This window comes from Siniperca chuatsi, linkage group LG22, assembly GCF_020085105.1.
Source record: "Siniperca chuatsi isolate FFG_IHB_CAS linkage group LG22, ASM2008510v1, whole genome shotgun sequence".
In the NCBI taxonomy this organism is placed as follows: domain Eukaryota; kingdom Metazoa; phylum Chordata; class Actinopteri; order Centrarchiformes; family Sinipercidae; genus Siniperca; species Siniperca chuatsi.
In genome coordinates this window covers 19,252,450-19,266,045 of record NC_058063.1, presented here as the reverse complement: position 1 = coordinate 19,266,045, position 13,596 = coordinate 19,252,450, and the positions used below count along the sequence as shown (strand labels likewise).

Sequence of the window (13,596 nt, the reverse complement as noted above, 5' to 3'; positions counted from 1 at the left end):
GTAAAAATGTAATTGTTTCTTGGTGATGCTGCAACATCTCCGCTAGACTGCTGCTGTATGTAGTAAAGTTAAATAATGGATAAAAATGGTCCTTTGTTAAGGAAACCAGACACATCAGTTACTCCCAGTATTTAAGATATCATCTTGATTTTATATTATTTATATTTTTTTTCTCACCATGCTACAGTGTGTTTTGGGGAGGAACTATCAAAATAGGACAACAGCATCAGTTAAAGCATAACTAAAAAAGAGAGACAGCAGCAGGGGAGTTACGAGATAGAGTGGTGAAAGAAGCCTCCCATATGGAGCAAAAAGACCACAGGGGTGACGGGAGGAAAATCTGAGTAGTGAATGAATCACTTTATATCATTAAGAACCAAACGCAGCATATGTGGGAACATGCAGTGGGAGAGATATGAAGACATCTTTGTATTTTTAGGTATCAGCTAACTCACAAGTGATACTATTAGCATCTCTTTATACAAGTTATCACTATGAAATGATTGGGTTTAACCTGCTCTATACAATATATTGCCAGTACTGACCTTTTAATCAATAATAATTAATCGGTGGTCATATCTTCCAATAGCTACAAAGCCTCAAGTCACCTGCAAAATGTAATTTTTTGCACTTTTATTTAGGTACATTTACTTTAGTTCTTCTTTATGCTCTGCTTCTTGTTATTATTGCAATATTATTACTGTTTTATTATTTGTTTAAGCGCAAGTAACCTTACACCCTGTAAAGGTGTGTTCAGAGAACATGCAAAGCCAACTTTTGCTGCATATTATTCACATGAACTTGACCGCTGGACTGTGCAGTCTGTAGCCACGTTTCCATCCAAATGTAGCGCACATTTTGAAACACGTTTCCAGAAAATCAACAAAAGGAAATGCTAATTAATGTATTTCCGAATCCTCATTCACAAACGACACTGAAGTCCGTTGACAGCAGAGAAAGACACAAGAATGTCCTTCAGCTTCACCTCTCTTTGTTTATAACAGGGCATGACAAAAGAACTGACGTGTGTATGTGTGTGAAGACCAGCTCGATCCAGCTGTGTTTAGTTAGGTAGGGATTGAGATTCCCGCAGAGTTTGTTAATGCTCTGCTAATGTGCATGTTTTCTGTATCAGTGTGTGTGTGTGTGTCTGCATCAGCAGCGTGGGACTCTTCTCCTCTACTTATCTGCTCTCTCTGCTCCTTCAAAACAAGAGTCCAGAGATAGAAAATACAGCAGATTTTCTCCCTCAGAGGCAGCTGTACTCCCTCCTGATACAATGTGACGCCCACCCAACTGCAGGTGGGGCCCCTCCAACTATATACTAAGGGTCTAGTGGCATCTTTAGATTTAAGATTTAAGACAAACCATACACACCAACATAACTGCACATCCGAATGTATTTTTGTCCTGTTTAAAGGTGATGAGCATCCATGGTATGTTACAGTAATGAGCAGGGCAGGAGAAAAGAATGGCATAAATGATAGTTTGGATTTGTGCAAACTGTGTGTGTGTGTGTGTGTGTGTGTGTGTGTGTGTAAGTGGAAATGTCATAAATAACTGTGCTGTCATCATCACATCAAATCACAAGAGCTTATAAAATCAGTAATAACCAGTTCTGTACATTCCTGCACTTTGAATATGTGCGTGTGTGTGTGTGTGTGTGTGTGAGAGACATTAGATCACCCAGAAGGTGTCTAATTCCTGCTCTGTGCATAAAAGACAGCTGAGAGGAGAAACCTTCCCTCTGGCATTTTTCCACTTAATTTCCTTTTATTCTATATTTTCATTCTTTCATTTAGTTTGAGCTGTCTGGATAAGACTGTAATTAAAACTAGATGAATACGAACGTCACCTTAATGCCACCTTATGAGACACCTTAAGATTCTGCCACACTTTAAAGTAAAAATATACCAACAATTAACTTCATATGAAAATGTTTTAATGTGTATCTTAAACTACAAAACACATTTCAAGTTATATAATAATAGTTTTGCATTAGTAAGGCTACTTAATGAAAATTGTCCTAACATATAATGTACTTAAAAGGGTGAAACAACAAACACTTGTTTGCACAATTAAACTGCACCTTGTTATTACTCCTCTGGTATGTAACAACATGTTGGTATTGTACACAGGAAGTTTTAAATAAGACTGTGATTAACTGTGTACATGTTTTTATCGTATATGGGTTATTACACTAGTCTGTGTCTTTAGATTTGTCCATCTATATTCTGATGAAAAAAGCATCATCTCTGATAAACTTCGTAATATTAAAATCATTAATAATATTTGATCATTACTCGAGTAGCGGCAAGTTCTGAGCTAACAAAATTACCTAATTGAAGTTTGACAAAAAAACTCTCAACTTAAGCTTTTTCTGTATCTATTGCATCTATCAGTCCTCCTCAGGAGATATAATTTCCTCAGTGGTCATGGAAAGAAAAAGCTAGTAAGTGGACCTTGAGTTAAACTATTCAGTCAAACTATTGTTTCCAAAGTAAATTAAAAAAAAATCATGCTTTACCTAATTGAAAACTAAATTAAATTACACTAAACAACCAAATATGACCAACCTATACATAAACAGCTGACAGCAGATATTTGTTTTTCACATAAAACATCATTAAATATGTTTATTTATTTGGGATCACAGCCTGCAGTAACTCAGTGCAACTCCATATAACATCTATCTATCATTAAATTATATGGTGGCGATATAGTTGCACAAAATCAACTTCCTGAGAAAATACCCATACAGGGTGCTTTAACTCTAGTTCATAGAAGTTCCTAAAGGAGCCATGTGAGAGCAGTAGTGTGCACTGGAAACTGAGATGATGCAGCAACAGGTTTTGGATACAGAAGGTCTACCTTTAATATGAATTTCTTCTTCTACTGTTGTCTGTTTTGTAGTTTCTAGTTTTACTTTAAACTAAACAGGAAACTACCTTAGTGACACAGTCAAGTTTTTCCTTGACTGTCCTTTTCTCGCTTTCCTTTTCTTCCTCTGTACTTCTATACTACTTCTGTCTTTGTTATTTTACCTTTACCTTTATATGTGGTAATGAAATGAAGTTATGGGATTCAAAGTCATCCTGGATCCAAATGGATGAAAGAAGCTGAGAGTGATGAGAAAGGAGAGACAGGGGAAAGCACCTTGAAGACTATTCAACACACACACACACACACAAACCTTGGCCTGTCTATCTCTAGTCTGTGATACTAGTGACCCTGATCTTCTGGTCTACAATGGCCTTTGTGTTGGCTGTGACCTTTGACCTTTCCTAGACTAAACTCTGTGTCTGGTGAGTGGATGAGCCGGCTATGAGTGACAGGTGTGTGTGTGTGTTTAGGAGAGCGGTGGAGAGAGAAGTTCAAAGCTAAATTGCATACTTCCATTATTTTAGCTCAGACTGAAAGACAAGGAGATGGGTTTTTGTTTGTCGAGACATTTTTGACAAAGGACAGCAAAAAGGCTGTGTGTGTGTGTGTGTGTGTGTGTGTGTTAAGATGAAGCCTAAACAAAGACCACCACCATTTTTAGACTCCTGCCTCAAAAGGAGGGAAAGCCTGATAAAATGCCATACAGGGGCCCAGGTGTGTGTGTGTGTGTGTGTGTGTGTGTGTGTGTGTGTGTGTGAAGGGAAATGTTTGAATAACAAGACACTACTGATAAAGACTTTCCTGTAGTCTGGTCTGTAAGGTACATCACCATAAATGTCACACACACACACACACACAGACACACACAAACATAAAAGTAACCACACATTTAACCCCTAAAATACACTCGCACATATACAAGTGCTCACTCTGCGAAACCCAGACAGACTTAATAATCACAAAGACAACACATTAGAGAACGCATGTAGAGAGAGAGAGAGAGAGAGAGAGAGAGAGAGAGAGAGAGAGAGAGAGAGAGGTTGGAGATATATTGAAAGATAAGGAAAAGACAGAAGAGTCAGATCAAAGCCATCGTTCATGCTTGTCTCAGGGTCATGCTGCTGCCAACACTGATTATCTGTGTGTAATCTGAGCCTGTGTGTGTGTGTGTGTGTGTTTGTCTTCCATCTGATTATATGCCTCAATATTGCTTTGGGTTCTCCTTCCCTCTTTCTTTCAGTTTTTTAATGTTAAAGGACTATTTCAGAAATATGAGGAAATGACAGCATCAGTTGTTTAGTTTTTTCTTTCAAACAGCTAAAAATGATCTGTGCTTAAATTGAGCAGGCGTTCTTATAGTGCCTCCTACCAGTGGCGGACTCAGGCTATCTGAGGGCAGGGGCGAAAAACCTAAAAAGGGGCACCAGCACACAGTGCTGAGGCATTTATGGTGAAACAGTTCAAACCCATTTCTAGCATGCAGAGCAACCTATATGGCACATTGTCTCCACTGGAAGGGCACCCTGGAGGGCATATTATCATATTTTCTTGCACATTGGGCCAAAGTAGAGGGTACTTTATCACATTTTATGTCATATGAGCATCAAAGAGGGCATTTTTGCTGCGTTTTTTTGAACATGGGAAACCCAGTTTCGCTTTCCGTGCCCTCGCTTGACAAACTATTTTGTTATTGAGGATGGAGGACTTGTAGTTCTCCTTATTTCCTTTCTGCTTTAGGATTACAATTAAATGAATCAGTAAATCATGTAAACTTCTCTTTACAAATTCAAAACAGTTTTTTCCTTCATCCAGGCAGCCTTTGGTTTCATTTTATTCGAATATGAAAATCAACCTGTGTCTTTGAGTTTACTAAACTATCACAGCCAACATCACGTCTGCTTGTTATTACTGCACGGTTTTGCAGTTGTAAGCGCAGACAGATTTGTATAAGTCAGAAATAACATAACTTGGGCAAAAATAAAAGCTGGCATGATGATAGATCTTAAACAATGATTTGACGATGATTTTCTTTGTAAATGGATCAGAAGAATTGTTCAAATTTGTAGTAAATGGGCTGATATGTGCTAAAGCACTGGTCCTTCAGTAAGTCTGTTGTGCTTTATTATTCATTCTTTCTTTTCTGTCTCCACACACCTCCATCTTCTTCTCTCTATTTTTGTTTGGTGCATTTATCTTTATTTCAATCCTTTCGCTTTCTTGAATATCTCTTTGTCTTTGTCTTTCTCTGCTCTGTGACCCAGGTTAAGTCTTCTTCCCTTTTCCTCACATCTCCCTCGTCTATATTGTTTGCTCCTTCTCTCCTTCACTTTCTCAGGGATTAAACTTGAACATTTTGGTCAATCTGGGCTACCTTTCTCTTCTTCTGTCTCTCGTCTGGTTTGACATAAAAGGACTTCTGCCAACCTGTCTCTCTTTTTTCCCTCTCTACCTGCTTCAGGATTAAAGTAAAGGAATTCAGGGATGGAGAGACACAGTCTTTCATCGAGAGGCCCTGCAGAGGGGTTTCATCCCTCATTTTATCTTCCCATCCCACGGAGACACACATCCACTATCACTTTACCCTCATCGTATTTTAAAAGGGGCGTCTGCTGCACTCTCTCTTTTCCTCTCTATTCATCCTTTATTCCTGCTTCCCCTTTGTTGTCTGAGAGAGTGTGTGTCTTGCTTTGTCCCGCTTTCAGCTAATCACAGTGTTTCTTCTGCTATTACACTGGTTGTGTAAAATGAGAAGACGATGAATCGCTTAGTTGATCGACAATTTTGAGAGTTGATTCATTGTATTTAGTCATTCATCAATCAAAAATGCCAACATTCTTCTATTTTCAGCTTCTCAAATGTGAGGATTTGCTGCTTTTTTCTGTTTTATGTCATCGTAAAGCGAATATCTTTGGATTTTGGACAGTTTTTGGACAAAACAGGCAATTTGAAGACGTCACCTTTTTAAAAACAATTTTAAGACATTTTATAGATCGATTAATGAAAAAATAATGAACTCAGCTTTGTGCCTGGTTAAACTAACCACCATTTCAGTTAACTTCACAACTCCAACACATATATTAGTAGTATAGTACTGCATCATATCATTTAAGCATATCATGTGTTTTTTTAATGTAAAAAGTAACTAGTAAACTCTAAGCGACAAATAAATGCAGTGAAGTAAAAAGTACAATATTTCCCTTTGGAATGTAATGGAGTAGAAGTATAAAGTAGCATAAAAATGGAAATACTCAAATAAAGTACAAGTATCTCAGAATTGTACTTAAGTACAGTACTTGAGTAAATGTACTTAGTTACATTCCACCACTGGTAAATCAATACATTTCCCATGGTTTGAGCGGAAAATCAGGTTAGTGAGGTATTTTTTTAATTCTTACCAGCTGCCCTTTCCTGTGCTGGAATAAAGCTACCTGCCCCCAGGTGTGTGTCAGTTTGTGGTAATTTGATTAAACTCAACGTTGTTTAGAAATATGCACCATGTGAGCACAGTATAAACTAATAATTTGACCCTGGGTCATAGCTAAGATAATAATGCAGGCGCTGCCTCAGTTGTGTTGTACTTTAGGGGGTCCTTACTTTCAGCTTGGTGGATCCTTGAGTAAGCCACTATCTAATAACTGTAATTCACAGATTGAAGATGTTATCAGCGCAGAAACGCTCTGATTGGGTGAGGAGCTTCACTCCAGCATGACACAGAAAATGTTGAGCCGACCCCGCTGGCAACAAAATTAGGAAGTCCTCTTTCTCTGTCTCTGTTTCTGATTGACACAAATGGAGGTCTGGCCAAATTAAATAAAGCACATCCTTCTTCCCCTTTGCCGCTTACAAGCTCTAGTGTGTTGACCTTTAACCGCTGCTCGAACACACACACAAACCTTCCTGTCATCCCTAACACTGCCCTTTGACCCAGGAGGGTTTACCCAATGGGAGCGGATGTTATTGGACCTAACAGATCCAATATGACACAGACATTAAAGCCAGAAAAGTCAAACATGTGAACGCAAGCTTTTTAAACTTTTTATTATCTCAGAGTCTCAGGACTTTAAGTCTAAGTAAAGCTGAAGCCCTTTGGCTATTAATAATGAAAACCAAGTAAAACCAACACACACCGTCTGGAATGAGTCTTTGCTGGGTTTGTGTTGGGGTCGGACGTTATATCACCCACGGGAGCAGAGTCTTACTCAGGCATTAGCAATGGATTTAAGAGACATGTCTGTCTATCTATCTATCTATCTATCTATCTATCTATCTATCTATCTATCTATCTATCTATCTATCTATCTATCTATCTATCTATCTATCTATCTATCTATCTATCTATCTATCTATCTATCTATCTATCTATCTATCCGATACAGTATTTAAAACCCTCTTTATCCGTTTTAAGCACAATTACCAGATGTTTGTTTTCATGCCACATTTATTGGCTGCAGGAAAAATCTTCATATTTTTATGTCTTGACATGCCAGTCCTGCCCTCCTCCTCTATAAGTAATAACAATGTTCAAGTGTGTGTAATGCCCTCCAGAGTTACTAGCACAGATGTTGGTAAATATGAGCCAAAACATTTGTACAGGGCAAACAACCAGTTGGAAATATGAAGAATTTTCTTTTAAGATTTTCGAAGCCTCACGTTTGTTTTCAGCGACAATCTGCACATTAAAATGAAAATTAATTAGACTGCCTCCAATATGAATTATGAGAATGTTATATTACAAATAAATATAATGTTATAGGTTTGTTGCATGATGCGAACTCAAGGAATACTGTACACAAGTGGAGAAAAAACACTTTTTTCGTGCACTTGTCCTTTTTTGATTGACACCACTGTCGTGTCTGTACAACAAATATAAAGCTACAGCCAGCAGGATTAAGCCTTGAATCCCTAAACTACTTTCCACCTGTGAACTTCAGGGCTGCTAACAGCTATGATCGAGAACACACCTCATCTCATCGACCTGTAAGTACAAAAGTAAAACTGAAAAGAGACAAATAAGCACCATACCACTTAAATGTCTCCCAGCAATAACAGGTAAAGAAGGTAATACAGCTGTGGCTGTGTCATTTAAGCCTAGCAGAAGGCCTGTACAGAGGTAGGTGGTATTACCTGAACTATATCATTTACCTACAGCTACCTGGGTGTAATGTGGCGGTCGTCACTATGTTATTTACCTAAAGTGGCGAACAGTAGGCAGGCATAAGTGTAGGCTTCTGTGTCAGACAGTAATTGTTGTTTGGATACAGGCTGAAAGAGACCGAGCTACAGTGCGAAGCTTACAGTTAGTCTGGTTTTAGCCAGAGGTGAACACACACAGAGGTCTCAGCTGGGGTTTGTTTTTCCAAATGATTTACATAATTTTTTTTGTCATTTTATCAATAGTAGTGTGTAGTTACATTTTCATTTGTTTTACATCAGAACAAAGCCAAAGGGAGAAGTGGAAGAGCTGAACATGCGTGTTAGCATGAGCAGCGGTGGTCACCTATAGAAACTCAAACTTTATTAAGAGAAAATCCAAGAACAAAAAAAAAAACTGTCTGCACTTCCTGTTCCATGCAGAAGGTAAAACGTGGCGATAAAAGCACGACAGACACTGTAAGGTTTTCATTATAAAAGACCACCTTTCAGCTCAAAATGACTGCATTAAAGGGCGTAATTTCCACTGGTGACGGGGAGAATATGTGCCCCTCACTTTTCAAAATCCTTTTCATGTTCACTAGAACACTGTTCTGTACTGCCTTATCTAATATTAAAATTTTGACTGATGTTCAAATGTCTAGCATCTATTTTTGGAGAATACTGGCTGTAAAAAAACATAGATTCAATGACTTTTACACCAAAAGGGTTGTCAGTATTTTTTCAAGTTTTCTGAGTAGTGTCTGCAGTCTAACTGCAGGTATAACTTCCACCAATCAGAGGATCAGTATGTAGCCTGAGACACAAACCCCAGGGGAAATAAAACTGAAACTGTGAAAGCGGAGGGGACAAAAACAGGACCCAGGATGGGTGCATCCCGAGTGGAAAGTATGCCCTAGGACAAAAATGTTAATACAGTACACCTGTAATGGCCTTTCTAGTCTTTCTGACTACTCAAAGCGCTTCAACTACATATCACATTCACCCCATTCATACACATTCATACACTGATGGCAACTGCTCATCAGTTGGAGTACTAATCATTCACACACACTCACACACCGAGGGCACAGCCAATATATTATATTGAAATTTGCTGCAGAATTAGAGAAATTATACATTAATATAGTGTTTCTCTATTTTATTTTATTCTTTGCAAGGTGTCAAAGCTTCTGAAACAGCATTAAAACCAGAGCGTGATGCTAAATCTTTCCACTTAAATCTGCGTCTCAAGCGCTTTCTGTCTTTTCTTAACATCAAGAGAAACCCTTCCACTTATTTACAGCTTTCACCCCTGTGACCTGATGATGCTGAAGCATTTATAGAGGCTTGTTGATGTATAGGAATTCATAGCCAGCAGGTTTATATTCACGTATAAAACTTTCCTCTTAACTCTCAAGTCATAAATCAGAAGTCAGAAAGTAGATCTGCTCTGTTTGTCTACTGAAGTGTAAACAGCTGTGAGGTGGAGGGCATGTGTATGTATCTGTATATACTGAAATAAGTGTACTTGTAAAGTTTAAAATATTGTAAGAATGTACAGTCGTTCATCGACGAGCAAATCACCTCACACTCTGTCAACACTTGTTTGGATATTATTGGTAACGGATGACAGATGATGTTCCTATCATGGTAGCAATGACAAGAAAATGAGTTCCTCGCCTAAAGACACTGTTTTGTGTTTGTGTGCGTCTGATTCCTCGCCTACAGAAATCACAATACAGTCTATAGATAAGGACTGTTGAAACATGCATAACACAAACTGACATGGCGCTCACTTTGATATATGTCAAATAGTGATAATGGCGGTGGCAATTGTGTGCACAGCAATAATAGCTGGAGCCCTGAGATAATTGTCTATTAATGATCGAAGGCAATTTACTCGTTTCCGCAAATTCAATTCCCAAAACAGTTTTTTTAACTGGAACCTCTACTGAAATAAACTTCTCACAAACTAAACACTGTTTTGTGGGCTTATAATGTTGCCAAATAAGAAAATTAAGCCCATTTAGTTTGCTAATCTCACAGCCCAGTACAATGCATATTACATCATAGCCGATTACAAACAGGTAATCTGCTATAATAAATAATTAAAATATGAAGATGACAGATTGATTCTTTATTTGTGCTGTTATATTTAGCTATAGCTATAAAATTAGCTGTTTAACCAAAGTTTGTTCAGGAAAAACTGCACTTAAAATCAATTTGACAGCTTCCAACATTAGTAATCAGAGGTTTTGTTGCATGGCGAGGAGTTATAGATGAATGATGGAAATAACATGTTACGATTTAAAGTCATTGTAGTTTTAGGAGAGGTTTGGGTTAATGGAAATATTATGTTTAATAGTACTTAACAACTTAGTGTTTAATTATAACACTTAAATTCCTTAATGTCTGCGTAATGTATGAATGGCGCAGGGAAATGTTTCTACTTTTATACTTCAACATAATATAACGGTGTTAACTAAATATCTCCATTTCTGCTGAATGAATTACTCACTTTATTACTTTTATGACCAACTCAGGCTAAAAATGGCCCTACATGATGGAAGGAAAGGAGGAAAGGAAGTACAAGGAACCTAATCTACACGTGAAAGTATTATCATTCAGTAAGTGTTATCATTCCCGAGAGAAAATGTAACATCTCTCTGTGTCTATGTGGAATAGGAGCTAAAATAGTGTTCTTATGGACAAAAAGTGGAGCTAATAATAACAATAAAAACTTTATTTTGCAATTAAATGGTAACAAAGACAGTTGAAATCTTTTGTGTCTAATTCTGATAAAGAAAACTACAACTGTGCATGTGCAAATGATGATGTGCTGTTGGCTGGTTTTGGGCCGTTAGAAACATGGAAATGGATTTTTACAAGCGGCGAGACGGCATCATACAGATGAGACACGACTCACCCTGCTGCCTTTCTCTGGGTTGCACCTGCATCCTCCGCTACAGTCCAGGCCTGCGCACGGCTCGTCCAACTTGGTACCCTGCAGAAATAAAAAGAGACAACGATTACAAACAGCGCTTTGGAAACACATGTGATGAATTGCCGCTCGAATCCCCGTTCATGTTGGAAAATAGTGGTTAGCAAAACTAAATAAGTCACGCTTTCCCTTCTTTTAAGCGAGACACTTCATCACGTAATTGCAGAATAGCAGAATGCAACTGCATGATCCTGAAGTAAGACGCAAAAGAGCAAGGGTCTTTGTTCAAATCCCTTCATGAATAAAAGAAAGGGACAGAAATCAAAGGCAGATGAGCACTCCGTGACTCATGTGGATATGAGGAATCCTAATAGTTGCATCAGTGAGAAGTTGGCAGATTTACAACAATTTGAAAGAGGCAAAGGGATTTAAACAGGATTTAGGAACCGCAATCCCGCTTTTTCACCACATTTTCATGATTTAGATCTTAAACTCTTCACTCATACACTGCATGTGATTATGTCTGTAATTTATATGGTCTAAATACGGATTGGGCCTTTAAGTCAGCATGTCATCACCACATATTTGACATAATACATGAAATATTTTAAATTAAAATTTACTTTAGCATGACAATTCATTCTTGGCCTTGGAGGCAGTAGTTCGGTAGTAACAAAATCTCACCTAAGGTCCACTTTTTCTGGAGCTTTCAAACACATCTTACGGTCTTCCTGAACTGACAGAGTTTGCACAGTTGTCATGGAGATATGTAACCAGTAAGTGGACCTTGAGTTAATAATCATTGTCAAAATATTTGCATTTGTATTTTTGACAACAAATTGATATTTTTCAATTTACTTTGTATTTATTCATCGCTATAATATCTGCCTTTCTTCCCTCTATTCTAGCCTGCGACACTATCTTATTTAAAATAGATACTGAATAGTCCTTATTATATTTAGGTAAGGAAATTACAATATTGCAACAAACTGGTCTTCCTCAGTGGACGGAGTTTGCTCAGTTGTCATGGAGATTATGTAGCATATGGAGTATGAGTTAAGATATTTTTGCCAAAGTATTTATACTTGTTTAAGATTTATTTTTATTCTTGATAACAAACTGGCATTTTCCAAAAGACATCTCCAGTTTTCCTCTGTTTTTGCAAGGTTTGCCCCTCACACATCCCATCTTAGGCACAGTAAACAAACTCAGCATCACCACACACGATTTGTCGCTCATAAACTCCAAGTGAACTACAGATTAACCTTTTTGTGTTCAGGGTGGCATTCCTGAGATATCTACCAAACATCACGCAGTGCTTTTAGAGTTCATAAGCTGCACAGAGAGCTTTTATTAGATGATGTTTGAGTGGCATAAGCTCATATGAGGCTCTTAAAAGTTCAAAACACCAAATGCAATTTATTCTCTTGATGGGTCTCTCTGGGTGGGAGGTGATGGACCACATGGTGAGCGATGATATATCTGTGCGTTTTTATTTGTCTTCTATATACTGTATCTGTGTATTTGTACAAGATAAATACTGTGTGTGAATCTAAACTCGTAAATATGCATTCTTCACTTGACGTATTACACATAAATGTAAATAAATAAATAATTAACACGCTTGACCACTTTGTTATATAGAAGAAAATGTCGCATATGAGTCCATGGTTTGGGGATCTCTTTGGGGTCAAACTCAGAGGTCTTGGCTGGCATTTCAATGTGATTAGTGGATGAAAGGGTGCTGGCAGGGTGGAGAGACGTGGAGGGGACAGGGACAGGAGGGGAGGGGGAACAAAAGGGTGTTGACTGGGGTGTGATGGAGGTTCAGAGGACAGCTGTGGATGAGGAGAAAGTGTGAAAATGTGAGAGAGTGCGCAGGGTGTATTAATTCATATGACCACAGTCTGTGAGCGTTCACATCCACAATAATCGAGGTCAAGGACCCTCCAGGACCCCTCAGCTGGTCTAGTCTGGGTCTCAGGCTAATATAATAAGAGCCTGGGAAAGACTGGTGTGTATCCCATGTGAAGGCATCTGAGAAATATTTAGTTAAAGAGGGTCCACAAGATTGACAGAACAATCCTGCACAATACTGATTTTTGCAATACTTGGTGTTTTTTAATTTATGTATCCTTATTATATTTATCTGAATCTGAGTACTGAATCTGATTATCAAATTCAAATCCTTTTAAATCTCTTATCAAATCTATTTAGAACATCAGAGCAACATCAATATTAAATTGGAGTTGTGCTTCCAATAATCTTTCCTTTTAGCTCTGTTTTGGTCTGCACCAACTCCTGAGAGAACTATCTGCTGCCTTTCTTCCCTCTATCCAAGCCTATTGAGTTTACAAGAAATATTGAAAATTCCTTTAATAAATATTTTTACGTAAGGAAATAATAAGAAAGCAGTGAACACACAGTAAGTAATAAGTAGAGAAGGAGAGGCAAAAGTTTACTACTGCCAACTACTACTACTACAACTACTACCAAATGCCCAGGACCACATAATCAGTTACAACCATAAATGCTGCAGACAAAAAACATGGTGGAGAAGGAAGAGAAAAAGAGGAAAACACACAACAAGGAAAAAGCGAGCTTGGCACAGAGCAAGGAGAGGAGAGAGAGAGAGATGG

At 38.0% G+C, this 13,596-nt stretch overlaps 1 protein-coding gene across 5 annotated transcripts in view; it reads right to left on the bottom strand.

Moving 5' to 3' along the window:
* The window catches only part of col4a6 (collagen, type IV, alpha 6), a 133,776-nt gene that overhangs the window by 47,733 nt on the left and 72,447 nt on the right, over window positions 1-13,596 (bottom strand). For all 5 annotated transcript variants that reach the window (XM_044183470.1, XM_044183469.1, XM_044183471.1 and 2 more), the window contains exon 4: window positions 10,943-11,020. In XM_044183470.1, coding sequence (XP_044039405.1) covers window positions 10,943-11,020 — 78 coding nt within the window. The remainder of the gene's footprint in view (window positions 1-10,942; window positions 11,021-13,596) is intronic.